This window comes from Seriola dumerili, unplaced genomic scaffold (genome assembly GCF_002260705.1).
Source record: "Seriola dumerili isolate Sdu_G_001 unplaced genomic scaffold, Sdu_1.0 BDQW01000550.1, whole genome shotgun sequence".
Lineage (NCBI taxonomy): Eukaryota > Metazoa > Chordata > Actinopteri > Carangiformes > Carangidae > Seriola > Seriola dumerili.
Genome location: NW_019174805.1, coordinates 23,657 through 44,976, shown reverse-complemented (window position 1 = coordinate 44,976; position 21,320 = coordinate 23,657). Strand labels below are relative to the sequence as shown.

Sequence of the window (21,320 nt, the reverse complement as noted above, 5' to 3'; positions counted from 1 at the left end):
CTGGTTGCAGCCTCACTGTGACGATGATGATGATGCCATCTTAGTGTTTTAATGTTCTCGGGTTGATTCGATCCCCTGGACTCTCCAACAGGAACATCTGTTCTCAGTACAAATAAGCGCCACCGCACCCTGCTTAGACCCTGTTTTCCTACACGGTTGCCATTTTGCCTCTTGTGTCTCTCTGTGTTTCCTCTCCTGAGGTGAGTTCTGCGAGTGTGTGTGGTGGTCTTCATGGTGGTCATGGTTCCCTGAAGCTGGGGCTTTCCAGCCAATTCAGTGATTTCCCCAAATCACTCCATCTTCTATTCTCCTCCTCTCTCTTTTTTTCCTTCCTCCCCTCTTATCCGGCCCACTCAGCACTCCTCCCTTCATATGCTTCTCGTTTGTTGGGGAGTTTGTCAGTCTCACAGGATCTATATTTCCATTTATGTTTGGAAGAAGTCATCTGAAACCCCTGCAGCGGTTTTACCTGCTCGTGGATGACAGTCGTTGGAGTTAAAAGCGGCTGCAACCATTTCACCTATACAATCACAGGTGATGGTGCTGATGTTCCGTGTCCGGCGAGGATGTGATTGTGATGACTCGGGCAATGTGAGAAAGACTGTTGCTGATGGGTTGAAGAGTGCAGTGTGAGGAGAAAGTGTTCCTTGAGGTTTACCTAACCCCTGCATTAGTGGAGAGACCACAGTAACCACCTCCAGATGTTTGGGAGCACAATCTGACTGATTATTTACTACAAGACCAACGAACATCGCCCTCTTCACATCATAAGGTTTTACTCTTTGCTCCTTCAGCGATGCCCAAGTTAATGATTAATCTAAGTACAGACGCTTAATTGCTAAGGCCAAGCCCCGTTTATGGGAGGGAGGTTTCTTGGACGTGCACTGATCAGTCATTGCAGACCAGAGCTCAGGGACTCATCAGACTCATCTCTACCAGTCAAGCAACAGGACCTTCAGGACTGAGCAGAGGAAGCAGCCGCCATGCCGAAACAGATCCACATATCCCAGGCTATCGCCGCCACCTTTGTCGTCTTGACTGTCTCCGCCATCGCCGGCCTCGTCACCATGATCATCATGTACCAAAGTGAACTCTCTACGATGAATCCAACACCTCCTCCGACCATCCCGTCCACCACCACGGCGCCGCCGCCCGTCATGCGGCTGCCGAAGAACCTCATACCTGAGAGCTACGAGGTTGTCCTCTGGCCTCACCTCTACACCCAAATCACTGAGGTGATCAACGTCACCAGTCCCAACCAGACGATGCTCTTCACTGGAAACTCCACCGTTAACTTCCACTGTGTCCAGAGGACCAGCACCATCTACCTCCACAGCATGGACCTGAATGTTTCTGACGCCAAGGTGAAGGACAGAGACAAAAATCTGAACATCGCTGTTACCTCAATGTACTATCACGAAGACCAAAGCGACTTTCTCGTGGTGGAGTTGAACAGTGCGTTGATGGCAGAAGGAAACTACAGTTTGTTTCTGTCTTTTAATGGAGAGATATCAGAAGCTCTCGATGGGCTGTATGTGAGCTCCTATATGGAAGGTGATCCAGATGAAGAGAGGTAAGTAAAAAAACAAAACAAAAACAAATAAAAGTTTCAAGCTTTCAAGTTTCTGTGTGCAGAATTTGTAATTTGGGCATTTTTTCAAAGTATTCAGTGTAAATCTTTGTAGAAAATTGAAACACTTCTATTAAGGTTAGTCTATAGATTCATTCTTCACATAAAGTTCAAGAACATAGAGTGAGCATTAAGTTTGACATTGTCTTTTGTGAGCCACATTGGGATAATACAGTGTAGAAATATGGTTGAAATGTTGCTTGAATCTATAGTTTCTCCACTTTCCCTTACATATTCATTGCGAGATCATACGTGACTCAGCCTCTGAAATTTGGTTTAAGTAGAGTGACAGACGACACTACGACTCAGTGATATTACTAAATTTCATTTTAGGCATTTATTATCCATTTATCTACTATTTTACTCATATATTGCACTATATTTATGAACCTATAGACTTTGCTGAACCCATTTCAAGCACCAGTTTGTTTTCTCAAAATATTTGAAGAATTTCAAAAGCACTTGGGCCAAATTATCTCTTTGCTCTACGACAAAAAGGGGCCTTGTCAAAGAGCTGAGATTGTTCTGAAAATTGTGATATCAAACACTAAGGTATTATGTTACATGCAAGTGCCCAGTAAATGGTGAGTAGAAATGGAGAAAATGCCCTCAGACCTCAGAGGGTTAATTTGCGAATCTCTGATTATCAATCGACAAACCTCCAACCCTTGATTTTCTGATTTGTAATCAGTCTGAAAAATGTAATTAATTACTCAGCACATTACTCATTGCTTAACATTTCTTTTTACGAATTACTCAACAGCAACAGTAATTACTTGCATGTTTCATTACCCATCCCCAACCCAAGTTTGTGCCCTCTTAGTACACGTAGGATCGCGGTAACCATCATTTTATCTAAAAAATAATTAGCCAGTGATATTTTAAAAGCCCAGAAGGAAGTTTAAAAACACTGACTTCTGTTCTGAATCCTCAAAGACTCTTCCAACCGTCTGGATGAAAAAAGATTTGATCAGATGAAAGATTAAATCTACAATTTTGATTTTCGAATAAAAAACAAAGATGGCAGCATGCTAGCTACCTGTAGTTTATAGGTCGTAACTCGAGAGGTTAGTTAAGAATGTTTTTTATAGTACAGTGGACAGAACATTTACAGATGGTCACAAGAGTCTTCAAGGATTCAAAAATACAGTTTTGCTAATTATCTTTTAGAGAAACTGATTGTTTCTTCTGTGACTCAGACGTATGCCAACACATGAGGGGCAGAAGGATTCAGCCCAACCATTGGCTTTAAACAACTCCAAAGCCCCCTCCAAAACCTCTCATTGGATGTATTTTATCTGACCATCAAGAGCTAGCTTAGCTTCGGTAGCTGCATGCAGAAGTAACTCTCAGTGTAGCTGCAGGGTTCATAAAACCTGGTGATCCCTGCATACAGACTCACCAGTGGCTGACATTAGCAAACCGCCTCCTCTTACCTCCAGCTCCAACTGATATGAACCCTACGTCAAACTCCTGTTCAGACAAGGAACAAGAGATAACAGAAGAGACAACAAAACATGCAACAGAAGATTAGATAATACTGGCTTTTTTCTTTTTCCAAAACCAACGTTAACGTGTGAAGTTGTTGGCTGCAGTTTTGTAGTAAGATATAAAATACAAACTAAAACTAAACTTTGACCAAAACCTTTGCCTTGATTTTTTATAATACAAATCAAGACTGTGCCTCTGCGCTCTATAAAATCAGTCTAATCATTCACACATGACTAAGAGATGGCATTTCTTTCTGTTTAGACGAGCCAGAGAATGAGCCTGGTCACTGATTTTTGTGGAGCTAAAAACAGACATGAAACCAGATACAACCAAAAACATAACAATGTCTGTTTTCTTTTAAAATAAATATATTTTGAATATCAATACATATAAACAAGAAGTATGCTTAAGTAAATACATTTAGAGTAGGGAAATTAAAGCATAACAGACTACAACTTTGTTATTATAAAACTAAATGTAAAATCTTGCTTCCCGAGTCAATTTAATCTATACAAACTTGGTATTTATACAAAACATTAACTTTATTTTCAAATGTTGATATTGCCAATTAATTTCAAATTGATGGGCCAAGTACAAATCACAATTACATAGATTGTTATATGATTGTTTACATACTTCCCTCAAAACTCCTACTCTTACACTTTCACATATTATTATTTTATTATTATAAAAAAGTGTTTTTTATATTCTGTTCAAACTAATGGATTACCCTCCATATCACTCATTAACAGTAGAAAAATGTATGTCCTCTCTGACAGACTCTTATTTTATACCGTCAAAATAAAACATCAACTTGTCTCAAAACCACTTTTCTCCCATCAGCAGTAAAACAATTACACTATCTACCCAATTAACCCCATTCAATACATCAAAACTAATCAAAATATAAATAATATGTAGATTGGATTCCATAAGTCACATCAGATGTCTTCAATGGGTTGTTGTTTCTGAGCATTTTGTCTTGGCTGACACAAAAATGACCACTGCTTGTACCAAACACCCAAAGGTGCATTATTGCATCGCAACCCGACTAAAATTAGTTCTGCATGAAATTCAAATCACTTCTTCATTATTATTATTTTTTTTATCTTGAGTTCCTTTATAAGCTCCTGATGATGAAGTGCTGACTGTCTTTATTTGTATTTACAGATTCCTTGCCGCCACCAATATTGAGCCAACATTGGCCAGGAGAGTGTTTCCTTGTTTCGATGAGCCAGAAATGAAGGCTGTGTTTTATGTGACCATCATCCACAGGCAACACACAGTAGCTCTGGGAAATGCAGACATATGTAAAAAAAAATTAATAATTAAAAAAACTGTGATAATGCCAAATACAATATACAGTAACTTGTGTGCGTATGTTTATTAGGCTTCTGGCCACAGAGCAGTTAAAGATAAACAGTATGTTGGCTTTCCTTGTCTCCACTCTCTCAGACTCCACTAACAGTCACGATGGTTGGGAATACACTCGTTTTAATCCAACACCGAGGATGTCAACATACTTGTTTGCCTTCACCGTTTCAGAGTTTAAGAACTCAGTCGCCTCCGCCCATGAACGTGTGAAAATTAAGGTACGTATATTATCGTAGATTTAAGGTGAATTTCATGTAATTATTTTGGTGATTTGTAAACTTTTAATTTTCTTCTACAAACATTTAGAAATTTGATCAAAAGTTTAAAACTTGTGCTGGAGGTTTTGATATGGTTTCAAAGCCATACGAAAAATAAGGTTCAGCACCATGAACCAAAACTAGCTATTTAACCTTTCATGTGTCACATTTGCTGTTTTTTTTATTAAGCTGAAGCTAGAATTAAGAAAAAGTACAAAACAAAAATAAAGTAGGGATGATTTCATCTGTGCTTTATCTACTTTCTTCCATGATATTCTCATACAGACTTTTGCTCGTCCTGAGGCTATTAAAGCCAAACACGTCGATTACGCAGCCAACATCACTGGAAAGATCCTCACCTTCTACGAGAAACTTTTTGGAATAGATTACACACAGCAAAAGCTAGGTAAGACTTTTCTGGATATAGCTGAATGGTTGTCACCATTAAAAACGTCTTTGTTTTCTCTCTGTGGTGACAAAAACATTTACACTGGTAAAATACTCAATTTGCTCTGTTTCTCATTGTTATATCATTTCATATTATCAGAAAGTGTGTGGTACTTTATTTTGACAGTGTGCTAGTTTTCAATATAGTGCAGGGATACATTTGAACATTTTGGATAGACCAGTTTCACAAAGATATTTCAGACTGGTCTGTAGTGTTAAACCAGTCTTAATAATGCAAGTTTGACTGTTTCACAGAAGACTGACTCATTTTATGCCAAAACAAATTAGACACCTTACCCCCAGGCTAACTCAGGTCTAAGACCAATGTTACCATGCTAACAATCAGCAACTCCTCCTCTGCTGTCCTATCTAGACTGTCCAAAAACAGGGTCGCTAAGAAAAATAAACAACACTACTTTATTCTGAAGGCCAAGTTGTAGCGTTTGTTGACTGTAACTTGCCGGTAGCTTGACAATAGGCTGTATCGTTAAATCGTTAGCAGCTAGCTAACGGCTCGACCGTTAGTATACCAAAACCGCCGCCACACAGTAAAACATTTTTCTTTTGACTGCTGTCATTCAAATAACCACTAGAGACATTATCGGCCTAATGTTACCTGTGTACTCTTGGGTGTCATTGGTCTCTGTCTGTCCCTGTCTGGAGCCTGCTGGCGGGCTGCTGTCAGCCGGTGTGGGTGGGGGAGCCCCAGCCGCACCGTTGTTGACCCCGCATACTCCGCTCTCTCGTCGACCGTTTATCCCCCAAAAGAGAGGCCACTGCCCACCGTATATCTTCAGTACAATTTCTGTAGTGTCTTTAACCTTTCCCTGTGGTCCTCCTGTTTTAGGAGTTCTTCTTTTAACAGTTCTTTCTTTGCTTCCTGTACCATATTTTATATATTTTTTTGAACATCTTTGATGCTTCTGTCGACGGTGGGATTGACACTGTTTACTGTCGCTGCAATTTTTTTCCTAATCAGATTTTTCTTTTTATTGTTTCACTCTTCGCTGAATTTCCAAAGTAAAACGTCCTTGTAACTGTTGAACTCTTACTGTAGACAAACATTTTCTGCTGAACTTGACGGTTGGATCAGGATGCGGTGACTAAGTCCGCCATCTTTTTATTTGGAAAAAAGTTTTAAATTACCCAGAATTCATCATCGTCTTCTTCTTCTTTTGATTTGATTGGCGGTTGGCAAACAGCTTTCAGGTGCATTTACCCAGAATTCATTGTACCATAGACAGACCATAGAGGATGTTTGGACAGACTTAAGACAGTCAAGAACTAAACTGTTTTGTGTGCAACGGATGAATTTAGACGTCTATCTGAAGTCTGACTAAATGTTATATTTAAACCACAGTCAAAGTCTCTCTTTGTGAAACCAGCCTGTGTTTTTACAATCCGTTTAAATGTGACAGAAGTAAAAGACATAAGAGGTTTCAGCATTTTTGCCCCCAGAATTTTATCACTGGTATTGTAGAGAATGTCATTTACACCATTTATCATATCATAATTTATTAGTGTTCATCCTCAAGTTTCTCTTGTCTTGTAAAGCACTTTGTAACTGTGTTTTGAAAGGTGCTATATAAATAAAGATTATCATTATTATCATTATTATTATTATTATTTAGACATTCATACTGGGAACTAAAATAACAAAATAATGGATAAATAACATTCTTTAATAATTTGTCACTTGTCACTTCTGAGCTGTCACTGAAGCCGATATAGAGAGCTAAAGTCCTTGTAGTACTTGTAATACTGTAGTGTATATATATGGCCAACAGAGCCAGTGGTAAACTACCAGAGGGCTTGCCAAGATAAGACTGTCTGCCGGTCTCAACAAGCAGTGGGGTCCCCACATCTTTGAAAACGCTGGAGCAAATTCCCAATCATTTAATTAAACTGACCACATATTTAAAATCTAAATTTTTACTTTCTCACCTAAAAAAAACACCAAAAATTTAATAAAGGGTTTGGTCTGATGGGCACATAAAAGTGAATGTTGCTGCTTATCCAAATCAAGTTCACCACTTCGCCTAGCTTCCCCTAGATTTGTTTGTGTTTTGTGCTTTAAAGCCACCATAGTAGTAGGCCTAATTACATCATTTTCAATCAATAAGATTAGTCCTACCTCTAGCTCTGCTTCTGCCAAAGCACATTTTATATGTATGTAATTTGATCGTTTATTAATATCTGTGTTATTCCTTTAGATCAAATTGCACTGCCAGACTTAAATCCTGCAGCGATGGAAAACTGGGGGCTGATCACATACCAGGAGGGAGGCCTGCTCTATGAGGAAGGAGTGTCCTCTTTTTTACACAAGGAAGTGATCGCTACTCTCATCGCTCATGAACTCGCACATCAGGTTAGAGGAAGAAGAACTCTTTGTGTTTTTCCTGTAACAACAATAAACAATTTTTATAAGATCAATTTTATGCACCTGACGTCAATCTTTATCCAGGAGGTTTTACAGACTGAGTTTAATATATCTATATGAGGTTGGAGTATCAGCTCTGTGTTGATGATTTCTTCTCATCTTGTCGACAGTGGTTTGGAAATCTGGTGACGATGAAATGGTGGAATGAAATCTGGCTGAACGAGGGCTTCGCCACCTACATGTCCTACTTTGCAGTGGATCACGTTGAGCCTTCATTCAATGTAGTAAGTTCAGATTTACATCTTTTCACTCTGCACCCACAGAGGTGGTGGAATCCATTCCTTCTTTCTAGTTTCCTAAGTTCTTCTTTCCTGATGCAAAGCTTTTCAGCTCCTGCCACGTAACACAGGACTCATGTACCGCGTTCTTGTCTCTGTGTCTGTCTTCTTCAGAAAGACACATTTGTCTTGAGTGACCTCCACACGGCATTTGAGGAGGATGCTCTGGCCTCGTCCCATCCTCTCAACCCTCCGCCGCAAGATATCCAGACAACGTTTGAGATCATCGAGATGTTTGATCCTATAACCTACAGTAAGGTAAGAGAGTCAAATGAGTCAGGCGAAGAATGCACATCATCGCTTATGACAACAGGAATGGCGGGCAACACAGAAGCAGACATAGCCATGGATCAATATCAAAAAGTTTTGATTGCCGCCGACATGTTATAAGATTTGCGTCAAGTGCTGCCTCTAGCACCAATAGGAAGTACTACTAACTAACGTGATTGTGGGTCGTATAGCTCTTTAAATGTCTCGACCTATCAAAATAAATCCGTACCATACTTTGGCCACATGCTTGTTTTCTTCTGGCCCAGTATTCGTCTGGTTCCACGGCCCAAATCTGGCCCAAATATGGCCCACATACAGCGTGATTGTCAGATGGTATTTCCACATCTTCTGGCCTCACGCACAGAAAATCTTCCAGCTGGAAGGATACCGGAGGATAACAGCTGGAATCTGCCCAGATGTGGAAGCATATGGGCCAGACTCGGGCCGAGGACCAAGTCATATGTTGGGACAAAAGTTTCACTGTGCTATCCGGGAATACTCTCTCCTCATCTAGTGCACACACCCGAGAGACAGTAACAGAGACAGCAAGAAGTGAGGAGAAGGAAGTCGAGCTACTACGTGAAGCGAGAAACTACAAAATAAAAGCCTTTTCTGTAGTCCTCTTTCAGCCTCGCCACCCCTGAAAAAACTCTTTTTTTGGTGGCTATTTTTATTTTGGCCTTTAGTTGCAGGTCACCTGCATCTGTGTACCATGAATACTGATATTCATGTGTATTTGCTGTTTTCTCTATAGGGGGCAATTGTGCTGAGAATGCTGGCAGACGTCGTGGATGAGAGAGTTTTCAACAAAGGGATCAGGGTAAGCAAAAACTTTTCATCCCATTTCGGATTGGCTGTAATCTTTACAAACTGACCTGTGGAGGAAATGATTCAGAAACGCTCCTCTACCAGAATAAAAGCTGTACAAAAGGTCGCTTCAAACATTGCTGATACTGTCAGGAACATGTGCACACAGAGAGAGCAGAGAGGATCCCTCCATGTGCACATGTTTCCAGGTCATCAGACACAAGAGCTGTCAAAATGTCAATGAAGATGTTAAGTTACAACAAAAAGAAAAAGTTAGAAACTAAGAAAATAAATCCTCCACATTTATCCCAATGTCCTGGCTGACCACAGAAGAAACAGCTGTCATCCTCTTGTCTAGCCAAAGTTCCTCTACCTCTGTTTCAAACCTACAATTCCTCTATGCTTCAACCCACATTTGGCATTTGTGTATATACAGTATATGACAGTCCTCCTTCTTTGACTCCAGCTCCAGTTGTTCCATGTTTCAGCAGAGTCAACACCGAAATAGAACCTGAACACTGTCCCAGACACTCAAGACTAAAGGTGGCCTCTGACTCCACATTTACATAAAAAGAAAAACGCACTAGTGATGGATTTGATTGTCTGTTAGTCTAGACTTCAGACTGAGAGGCACCTTCATCATGCCAGGCGAGGTTGTTTTTGTGAGAAGATGCACCCTTTTTGATAATTCTGTGACTCACCATAAAGTATGACATGAGTTACAACATGGGCGGGGAACCAAACTACCACACCAAAGTTTTCTAAATTGATGCTTTAATTATTTTGTGGAAGGAAAAAAAAAAGGAAAAGAAAAACATCTGCCTCATAAATCACACAAACCTTCTGTAATATTGTGTATTCCTGGTTCACTTCTGCAAAACCAAAAGATTTACTGAAGTCAAGAAGAAAAAAAAAGAAAAAGAAAAGCAAACCACATGCAAACCAACAGTGAAGGGTTTCACTTCGCCTTTGGAGACTCACAACTGACAGTGCCACATGGACATGTTTTGAGGTGGATGGAAAGGAGCTGATTTCGGTTGGTACGCTCAGTCTTATGTTGCAACGGTGGCATCAGAACCAAAGAAAGTGTCGCTACCGGCTAGTTCAGGGAAAGCTGTTGTGATTGAGTAGCACCGGCATGTTCCTGGCTTGTTGCTGTGTTTGTCGCCAGCTACAGTAGATTACCAACTAGTCCTGTGAGTCCTCCCCAAGTCATTAAGCCTATGGCACTGCCGAACTCGCAAAGACAAGTGTAGGTTTGATACGTTTGAGTGTGGTGAGCGAGTCTTTAGTGTTCAGACAGAATCCCTTGCGTTATTCGTGCAAAATTTACCCATTGGACTGAACTCACTGCTAATGCAACAAAAGCTCTCTCTCTCTCAGTTTGTAGTGGCGCTGGAGTCGGTTACATAAGTTTATTTGCACATCAATAAACAAAATTTCCATCATATATCCAAATCCGATCTGTTGACAATAACATTGTATTACTGTTTCTCTGAAGTGAAACATTCCAACATCTGGTTTTTGTCTGTTGCAGTGGGAAAAGGAGGTTTGAAATCTACAATATTTTTATCTACTTGTACTTCCTGCTGGATCAAACTAAATCAATGAGGGTGTTGTATGTTCCCTGTGGGATGGAGCAGACAGTTAGAGTGATCCGAAACTCCTCTGGAGACCTGCAACACCTGCTCAATCGTTTCTATTCGAGCGCGTGTGTGTGTGTGTGTGTGTGTGTGTGTGTGTGTGTGTGTTTGTGTCCAGAAAAATTAAATAACGCCTGTTTTCAGCAAAACATTTATTTCAACATTACATCCTCTTGCGCTCTGCTGCTGGCAGCTGTGTTTGGAGATCTCCATCCAGTTCTCAACATCGATTCTGAATACAAAATTTCCTCTGGTAAAATAATTGTTTTGACTGCAGGATGAAATTGTGTTAACTAAAAGCTCTCTCTCTCTTTCTCCACTCTCTGTTTTTATGTTTTAGATGTACCTCCGGGACTTTAGCTTCAAAAACACTGACGAGAGCAATCTCTGGGATTATATACAAAAGGTCAGGCATTAGATTTAGTGGGAAGTTTTTGTTACTGGTTTTCAGCATGTCCCGTTTTGTAACAATTATTATGATAATACTCATTTACTGTCTGAATAATCATAGATTAGACTACAGTATTTATGTGGCATAATATTTCCTGACCTGTAGGCTGTAACTGAGGATGGCGGTCACACCGAGGTTGCCAAAGTGATGGACACCTGGACCAATCAAATTGGTTATCCTGTCATCACCATCAACACGACCAATGGGGAGATCTACCAGAAGCGCTTCCTCTTCAATGACACTTCTGAATCCAGGTTTGTGCTAAAGTGCCAATAGACGCTCAGCTGTAGGTTTAGATATGTATTTAATATGTTGTAATTACACTAACACTTACTTTCCAGATGAGAAAATCATCAACCAGTGTCTTTACTTTCTCTAAAATGTTAAATATTAATGAAAGAGGTGAAAAAAGAAGCTTTTATACAGTGAGCAATGCAAAGGTTCATGGGTATTTGGGGTGTTTATTGACTTTAAAAAAACGCATCTGATACAATACGCCATGATATATTACTCTGCAAATTAGAGTCACATGGTGTGAGAGGATCGTTTGTACAGGTGTAACATGAGTGGTTTGGATCACTTTTGATAAAAGAGACAGCCGGATCGAGCCGGATTAACTTCACTCGTCCACTTCACAACAACAACACTTCCTGTTTCTAAGTCACATGTCACTAAACTAGCCAGTCAGAGGTCAGGAGGACTTAGACTGAGGTAAATCAGAGAGAAACTAGAGAGACTAGGTTACTGTAACTGTTTTTAAAGATGCACATGTACGTATTTAAACTTGTAAATAATTGTATAAACATAAATATGGCTTATTGTTTTGGTTTATAAACCCAGGGTGTATTACCCGCCAAGCACCAAACAGCAGAGACAAAATTAGAGACTAGCTGGTGAATGTGGTGGAGACTTGAGCAACTGAAGCAACAGATATTGTCACTCTCTCTCACGTGTATAATTGTTGACGAATACAAACCCAAAATGTGAAAAATGGCTACGACTTCCTCCTTCGTTGGGGTTTTACATCTTTAACAGGAACATATTTGCATTCAGGCCAGGATTAGAGAAGATTGTTTACCTTCACTCCAGTATCTCTCCAAAGGCCAAAGTTGAATCATAAATCTGTCCTCCAGTGACATCTTCACTTTACTATGTCCAACTCCTTCCCAGAATAGTTTTCACATAATAATTAAATAGTCGATTTCTTCTGTCTGTTTTCAGTTGGCAAAATGCAGTGTGTCATTACATCAGCGCCAGCTTGTTAACCAAGTACTTTTCTGCCAGGCCTGCATGAAATCATTGCAGTTGGCTATATAGAGTATTCTGAAGCAATGCTTTGTAACTATGAGCTCCATAACACTGCCACGGTGAGTTGCATAATAATTTAACTCACTGTGACCTGGTTCAAAGTTGCTTTCGGCCCCTTGCAGACCACAACAGCTCAGTACCTTTATTACCTTATACTAAAAATGCTTCTCTCTAGATTGTTGTTTCGGCTGTTCACTGTTCACTGTATAAAAGCTTAATTATCATTTCTTTCCATTAGCATCCTGGGCCTGTCATCACATTTAACTGTTATACCTTGTTCTCTGTTTTCTCTGTCTATTTAGTCTTTGGTGGGAGGTCCCGATCAGAGTCATGTCCAATACAACTGGAACTCAATTGGCCTGGTTAAGGACCCCCGGCCCAGGTAACAGAATACACCACAGATCATTGGAATAAACCCCTTGAGCCAGACGCACTAAGGGTTTTAAAGGAGGATGATTGTTTATTCTGCCAGATTTACTAAGATCACACTATTTGCGACAGTCACTTTTCGCCTCTGAAAAGGAGACGTAAACACAGAGAAGAAAAACAAACGTAGAAGCAAAAACAAAGCCAAAATCGCAATGCCACTTCTTAGTCCATGTTGTTCTTTCTCCAAACACTCAATTTTTAACAACTTTGGTTTCATATTTGACAAAAAAAAAAGTTTAATCCAACTCACAGAGGTCTAGATAGAAAAACTCTTTGACAATGTTGATTTTTGGACATGCATGTAAAGGTAGTTGTGACTGGGTACAAGTCGGTTGGAGGTGTTTGTTCATTTTTCATCGATTTGTGTTTTGCACAAAAGTTCAGTGTTACTTACCTTCAACCAAATCATGATGTGTGTTTTGAACAGAAATAATGGACAAATTCCTCTCAAAGCACGGAGGGTGGATCCTGGCAAACGTCAACTGCACTGGATACTACAGAGTCAATTACAACCCGGAGAACTGGGACGCACTCCTGACTCAGCTGGAAACAAACCCACATGTGAGCATCGAGCCAAACAATGAGTTAGCAAATCACAGAACTGAGCAGAAAACCAATCTCCATCTAGATACTCTTCATTTTACGAGATGCTTTTTTACAAGGAAGTAAAATTACAACAAGATGCCCGCAGAAGGCTTTGCCCTGAAATCTTTAGAGAACGGTGGATTAAATGAAATCTTGGCTCATTAATCCAAAGTTAAGAAAATTGTTAACACACTTCTCTGGGTGTTCAGTTTGTCATAGTTGACTGATTCCTAGACAATACTGACAGATACGGTGGCGAGCCGAATGAGTGAAGTCTGAGTGAAATAAATTTACAGTCATTCAGGTGGATTAGAGGCGGCCAGGAATCCATAAACACAGATATTAGAAAAATAAACATGAGGGGAAATTAAAGAACTCAACTGAAAATCCAACACAGGAAGTAAATCCACAGAGAACATGAGGACACACAGACAAACTGACAAGGAGTGAGGGGAACAGGTAACGAGACACAGGTGAAACACATTAGGGAACAGCGGGTAATCACAAAGATACTTGGGCAGGAAGCAGAAACAACCAACAGACACAAGGAAAGTAATTTCAAAATAAAGGTGAGTCCAGAAAGTGAGTGAAAGGGTAGATCATGATGAAACTAGACTGTGGATAAACCTTTCATTGGTAATGTTTTCAGCAAGGTTCACACAGTCATTTCGGACAGTTTGTGCATTATTCTGAATATTGAATTACCTCTGTATGAGAGGAAGAAAAAAAAAATGGCAGCTGAATAATGTGACTGAAGGAAACCAGACGGCTCACAACTGGACCTGACTCCAGAATGAAACTCAGGGGGAAAATAAATGTTTTGACAAGTGAAAAGGTTCAAAAGTTGGTTGGAAATTAATTTTGACTTCATCATGCACTAGAGGGATTTTAATCAATCCAAAATGTGTACATGCAGTTCTTGAAGCTGGCCCCATTCAGAAAATATGATTTTCTATCCTAACAAAACAACTATGATCTGTTTGCTAATTTGGTACTTTGAATTACAGTAATTATGTCCATTACTTTGAGTATAGATCCTCATTAAAGGACTGGAGTACTTTCATTTTAAAAATACTTAAGTATTCAAACGTCTTTTTTGAAGTTCGGACGTGACAGGTTCAAACATGAATGACAGTGTAGGAGTTGACTGTGATAGTTTTTTCTCCTATGATGGAAACAGCACATGGTCTATCACATTTTCAAAATAAAAGGAAATTCCTTCCGCTGACTAAAAGCTCTGATTCAAAGTAAGAGTACTTCATAGAAATATAAAAATAATACTCTTGAAAGTTCCTAAGTAAAAGTTTGTTACTGTCCAGCCCTGCAGTGATTTGTGGTCCCGAGATGATGAATCCAAATGACTTTGCTGATCCCCTGACTTTTCCTCGAGTGCAACCAGCGGTTCAAAGGTCATTACATTGAGCCATTAGTGAGATTTTATGTCCTCGTCACTCAAGTTATTTAAGTTCATCCTGTAAGGAACGCAAATGCCTGTGCCAGATTTCACAAAACTGTCTTTAATAGTTTGAACGTGAGTCAGGACAAGTCGTTAGGATTCATCGTCTGGGGACCGACAATGTCTGAGCAAAACTTTACGACTTGCTGGTGGAAGGTCAGGGGATCAATAAAGTCGTTACGAATCCTCTTCTCGGGGGCACGTATGGCTTTATAAAAATTAAAGGCAATCCATCAAATAGCTGTTGAGATATTTCTCTTCTGGACTGAAGTGACGAGCCAGCTTAATGACAGTTATTGACATTCCTGGAGTGATGGCGTTAGAAATAAAAAAGCCTCTTGATCATTGGATTATATAGCAGCTTGAAACAGAAACTGCCTTCACAGAGACAAAGCTTAAACTCTACTCAAGGTTTTGGGTTGTTTTCTGACTTTAAAAACTTGTAGATTTAATGCAATAATCAATAGATAATTATTTGGTTGTCTCTGACGTCATTCTCTTTCACTCACCTTGCTCTTTTTTTTCCCAGCGGATCCCACTGATGAACAGAGGGCAGCTGGTTGATGACGCATTTAACTTGGCAAGGTGACTACTGGATTATTTTGACCTGCACTTTCAGTATACATCCAGGTTTTGTTTCTGTCTCTTCTGAAACCTGCTTTTGTGCCTAAAATGTGTTTTTGGTGCTGTTCTACTTGCTGCACTTTGCCAGAAATGCTGTTTGCTGGACAAATACAAACATAACTATGACATGAAGAAGAAATTAGACAGTTGACAACAATATTTCCCACCAATCAGGCACTTGTGCTGGTGCACTGGCTGCACTGTCTATGTTCATGCCACAGGAGTCACCTCAATTTTAAAAATCTGATTTTATTAAAAATCAAATCTCTCTTTTCCTCAGGGCCAAACTTCTCAACGTGGCTCTGGCTCTGAATTCAACCCGCTTCCTTCGCAGTGAGAAAGCGTACCTTCCCTGGGAGTCAGCTGTTAGAAACCTCAAGTACTTTGTCCTCATGTTTGACCGTACTGAGGTGTATGGACCCATGCAGGCATGTGTCATGATATTCAAAATGAAAAATGTATCTTGCAATATTACATTACTATAGAGGGTGGATGTAATAAAGCTGTCTCCTCCTGCAGGCGTACCTCCGGGAACAGGTTAGGGAACTGTACGGCTTCTTCAAGAACTACACAGAGCATTCACAAGTCCCAGAGGACCACTCTTTACAGTAAGGGAATATGAATTTTACAGGGGGTTTTTCAGGGTTAGGTGGCAAAAAAAGCCAAACAAAAACAACACAAACAAACACGTAATGCAGCTTTAAGCAACCCATAATTATCTTGTCTCCTCAAATGATGCAATATTTCATTCATTACATCCAAAATAATAGTGAAATTACTGTGCTTCATCCCAAGGCACAACCAGATCATCGCCATAGAGGTGGCATGTTCCAATGGACTCCCAGAATGCGTGATGATGGTGCAACAGATGTTTGCTCACTGGATGAACAACACCAACATGTATGAACACTACTGTGGAAGTATATAATTTGAAATTTGATTGTGACACTGTCTTTCTAATTCACACCTTCTTTAAATTACCCTTAACTTACATGATTGTCTTGTAAATTACTGGTTTATAAAACGTTGTCTAATTGTGATAGTTTTCGTTATATTCTGTAGCTTTACTTTCCAGCAGTGATTTAGTAAAGGTAGGTGTCATTTAATCACTTTTTGTATGTTTATGTGTTTATGGCTGTTGCATTGTGGGTAAATTTAAAGCTGCACTTGGCAGGATTTTTTTTTGCCAACATGCACTCTATAATCGTAAATCACAAAGTGGTGAAACCATGAATGACGTGAGAATAATGAAACAAACAGTAACTCAGTAACATTTCCAAGTGCAACTTTAAATGACAGAGACACTCCCCTTTCTTTGAACATGTATATTGTTTATGCCCATTACTTTAACACACATGCATCTATGTACATGCATGAAAATGTAATGTAATGCATTTGCACTTGCCAGCATTTGTATGTGGATGTGTATATGCTGTGTTTACATGTGCAACTCGAGGAATCCTCATCTGAGTTGAGGGTGTAAGGATGGCTGGTGACTTGACTTGACAGTGTGTTGTATTAAAGGAGCTATTTGTATAGCTATTGCTACATAGCTAGCATTAGCATTAACAGCTGTTTACTTATGAGTCTAGAAGAAATGTCGCAAGTTAAGCATCAAATTTAATTTCTTTATTCGCCATGAGCTGTCTCCAGCAGTGGAAAGCAACACCAATGTTAGCTCTCATCTCTATGACGTCTTTTCTTTTACTGAAGTCAGCATGCTAACCAGCTAGCCCCGGCCTGTCTTGTCTTTTTACAATTGCAGCTTACTGTAGCCTGTAACACAACGATGGCCGAAGCTCTTGTCAAGTGACAATCACCACCAGCCGCTCCTGGAAAGAAACCACATTTAACTGCAGAGAAAATTTAGAAATAGCTTCTTTAAAAAACCATGATGGGTTTTCCAGTTGTACAAATTATGTGGATTTTAGTTTTGCTAATGGAGAAATTTTGTCAAAATAGTGTCAACATCCCTTTAAATGTTTGTAAAAGTGGAAGAAACTACATCAAAGTAGATGTAGAACATGGTCAGGAAAAGGTCAAGTCAACAGTCCAGTAAAACCAAGAAAACATGAAAATGAGACAGTGTGTGTGTGTGTGTGTGTGTGTGTGTGTGTGTTGTGTGTGTGTGTGTGTGTGTGTGTGTATGTGTGTATGATCCAGAATCCACCCCAACCTGCGGTCTGTCATCTACTGTCAAGCTGTGGCTTATGGTGGGAAGGCAGAGTGGGAGTTTGCCTGGAAGAAGTATCAGAGTTCGAGCGACATCTCAGAGAAAGAGCAGCTCCGCAAAGCTCTGTCCTGCACCAAGACGATCTGGCTGCTCAACAGGTGACGCCAAAAAACAAACTTGAACACATGTACATAACAACTCCTTTCATTACGGACACACACGTGATAAGATGAATCCCAACTACATGGTTTTCAGTGTCTTCCTTATCCTGCAGATACCTGGAGTACACCTTGGACCCTGAGAAGATACGTCTGATGGATGTTGCTTCCACTATAAACTACATAAGTGAGAACGTGGCGGGGCAGGCGCTGGCCTGGAACTTTGTCAGAGGACACTGGGAATATGTCAGTCAGGGGTAAGGTTGATGTTTGGGCTTTACAGATTATTATATCTCGTTTTTCTGAAACAAGTATCTGAGATTGTGTAGTTGAGTTTGAGCAGAATAGACTTGAAATGGAAGACATGATGCTCGTATTTTGGTCCGAGGCTGATGATGGGCAGTGTTTTTCTAATTGTTGCTAATTGTTTGCATCACATATGGTCATTTGATCAACTGTTGATGTAAATAATATGGATTAGTGCAGCTTTAATCCAGCAGTTGAACTTTTGCATGCTTGTTTGTCTTTGAATCCAGAGTGAGATGAGACCAATACATCTTAAAGCTGCACTATTAATATTTTTTATGTCAACAATAGGATCATATGACTATACAGTGGAGTTCAAGAAAGTGGTTTCTATTGTTATGTGAAAAGTAACAAACCCACAAAGAAATATCTCCTGACTTTGCAGCCCCCTTCAGTTCTAGAGACTTTTAATCTGCAAATTTGCTGTTCAGCCCCATTTCCTGCACAAAAGTTTAAAAAAAAAACCCCAACTTCAGGCATGTAGCCAGATAAAAACAATTTGCTCAGGAGTTGGTGGAAACAGACCTAAAAAGAGAGTGAATATTGGACTTGCATTTGTGATTGATTCCATCAGGTGGACAGAAATCGTACTCACAGTCTCTGCTGAATGTATGAATAATCAATTCTTTGACATAAGGTGTTAATACACCAATAAAAACCTAGTTTACCAGTAACTGGTTTTAATGTTGTGGCTGTGGCTGACCCCCAAAAAAAAAACAATCAATTATGCAGCTTTAAATCTCTGTGGGTCTAGCACAGATATCAGGGTTGTTCTGTGCAATGGCAACAGAGTCTTGGCAGTATTGATTACACAGCCACATGATAAAACACTGATTACACAGCCACATGATAAAAGGCGATAATGGCTGCAAATATGGTAGCAATCTTCATAAAGCAGCAGTGTGCAGAGCTATAGTGTGGTGATTGTTAAATATTGGTGTAGTCAGGAGACAGCACTCTTGTTGTTAGTGTTTTCTTTACGGATATGCTGCCGCTCGCTGCTTCATCACAGACATCAGAAGAGCGTTGTTGTTTACAGAGGCCTCTCGACACTGAAGAGACCCGGGCGCGGTCAAGTCATTTCAATAAACAAGCAAGACCATAAAGGAAAAGACTACAATAACGAATGTGTCATCAAGCACAAAGGTCGTCTTGTTTAATCTGTGCTTATCATTAGCGCTCCTTCATAAAGTCCCCACTGTTTGCGCTGTCACCGGGAAGCTTAACTGATCGGTATCAGAGTTTAAATATACAAAACCGACTGGGTTTCATTTCGTGAGCAAACAGTGACACCTGAGATTGATCTGAATCAAGTAACCAGCAGGGATTGAAGGCTTGTTCAGTATGAATCAAAATATATCCCAATTCATGCTAGATTACATCTTATAGGTTATAATGTTGAGTTTTTGTTGAAATTGTTTTTAGAGAGGTGTTTATTTAACTATAAACCAACAAACTGTATTGCCTCATACTGAAAGGTGTTCCTAATATTTTGCTTAATATTTTTCTTCCTCCGCTGACAGGGATGCAGCCATGGTGATTGAGGGAGTGACCAGCAGGTTCTCGACACAGTTTGAACTAGAGGAGGTAATCACATCATGTTTTTATTGTGTTAATTGTGTTGTGTCATGATAAAACCAGCGTGCAATGACGTCAAACAGATGATGTCCTGCCAGTCACGCACCAGTTATCGATTGAACACCAAATGACTAACCAGATACACCCTGATATCTTATCACAAGTCTTTCTGTCATCAGGTTTTATTAATGTTAAGTGTGTTTTATTGTTTTTGTTTTTTTTAACCTCTGAGCCATAAACTCAGAAATACACTACATACACATTTCTTATTTAAAGGAGCGATTTAGAAGTTTTGCTGTTGCTACATAGCTAACGTTAGCATTAGCAGCTGTTTACTGAACGGTCTAGAAGAAACATTGTGAGTTTAGTATCAGACTTCCTTCCTTTACTCTCCAGTGGTGGAAAGCAACGCCGACGTTAGCTCTCGTCTCTATCACGTCTTTTCTTCTACTGAATTTAGCATGCTAACCAGCTAGCCCAATCCGTCTTCTGATAGCAACTCGCTGTAGCCTCCAATCTGCCCAGAACACGTAGCACTGCTCAGAGGGCGTATAGTAAAACTTGCAAATACACTTTTTAAAATGATGAGGGTGGTTATATTCTATATTTTCTATATTTTTATTCTATCATTTTTATACAGCCAAAACCAGAGACATATTGTTTTCAGGTTCTCGGGTTGTCCGTACATACAAATATCCGTCTGTCCCGTTCTCATTGGCACGATATCTCAGTAACTTCTTCAAATTTGGTTCAAACATTCACTAATTGTTGTCCAGACGGTATTCAAAACTCATCAATCAGTCACGCCCTTTTGTTCAATCCACAGTTTTTTGCAAATGTTTCTCAACCAGGAGTAAACTGTACATTATTCAGTCGTGGGGTTAAAACAAGTTCGGTGTGAGTGTTACCTTCAGCAGGATGGTTTATGTGAGTCAAAATGAGCTACAGTGTGTGTGTTGATGGTAATGGAGGATCATGTCCCAGTGCACGGGTGTGGCTCCCTGATGTGTTTTTAATAGCATTTTGGACAACAAGCAAGTCAACGACAAAGAGGAATAAGCAATAATCAGAGTAATCAGGGCTTTGGCAACACAGGCAATACTTGGGAGAATAATTGATTAATTCTGGTTTTGGTCTTTCATGTGCATCTGTTGTAGAGTACAGGCCTATAGTAATATATTTGAATTGGGTTTATATTTTCTCTTAATTATGAGAAAACGATCTCATTATTACAAGATCAGGCTTGTTTTTTCTTCTTTAGTGAATGCAATGTGTTTTTATAGCAATGCCCTAACATCGCTGTCTCATCTGTTTGTGTTTTGCAGCTGGAGCGGTTTGCCACTGACTATGCTCTGGGTTCTGCTACCAGGGCGGTGTACCGGGCCATAGAGCAAACCCAAGTCAACATCGAGTGGGTCGGCGAGAACAAAGACGTTATACTAGAGTGGTTTGAAAGACAATTGTCTTCGTAGAGTGAAAAAAAAAAAAAAGAAACGTGGATGTTCCTCCTTCTCTCGATCCACAGAACAAGAACTGATCATGATTAATTTTCTGGTCTATTTTTGGCAGGAAAATGAACTGGAAAAATAATCCATGAAACGAGAGATTCATTTCC

The 21,320-nt window shown here is 39.8% G+C and overlaps 1 protein-coding gene across 1 annotated transcript; it reads left to right on the top strand.

The window, feature by feature from the left end:
- Positions 1-812: 812 nt before the first annotated feature.
- Positions 813-21,195, top strand: LOC111235981 (aminopeptidase N-like). The gene is made up of 20 exons (XM_022764559.1): positions 813-1,573; positions 4,292-4,431; positions 4,577-4,713; positions 5,038-5,158; positions 7,413-7,567; positions 7,750-7,863; positions 8,032-8,175; positions 8,942-9,007; positions 10,978-11,043; positions 11,194-11,342; positions 12,699-12,778; positions 13,253-13,386; positions 15,396-15,451; positions 15,771-15,918; positions 16,010-16,098; positions 16,286-16,390; positions 17,654-17,821; positions 17,938-18,078; positions 19,651-19,714; positions 21,031-21,195. Exons 1-20 carry the CDS (start codon positions 984-986, stop codon positions 21,175-21,177), a joined length of 2,814 nt encoding a protein of 937 aa, XP_022620280.1. The 5' UTR covers positions 813-983; the 3' UTR covers positions 21,178-21,195.
- The last annotated feature ends 125 nt before the right edge of the window (positions 21,196-21,320 follow it).

Bases quoted from the DNA above. Each gene is read 5' to 3' on its own strand.
- LOC111235981 (XM_022764559.1), top strand. From the start codon at position 984: ATGCCGAAACAGATCCACATATCCCAGGCTATCGCCGCCACCTTTGTC. The intron at 5,159-7,412 runs GTAAGACTTTTC...TTATTCCTTTAG, and splicing joins TTACACACAGCAAAAGCTAG to ATCAAATTGCACTGCCAGAC. The intron at 8,176-8,941 runs GTAAGAGAGTCA...TTTTCTCTATAG, and splicing joins ATCCTATAACCTACAGTAAG to GGGGCAATTGTGCTGAGAAT.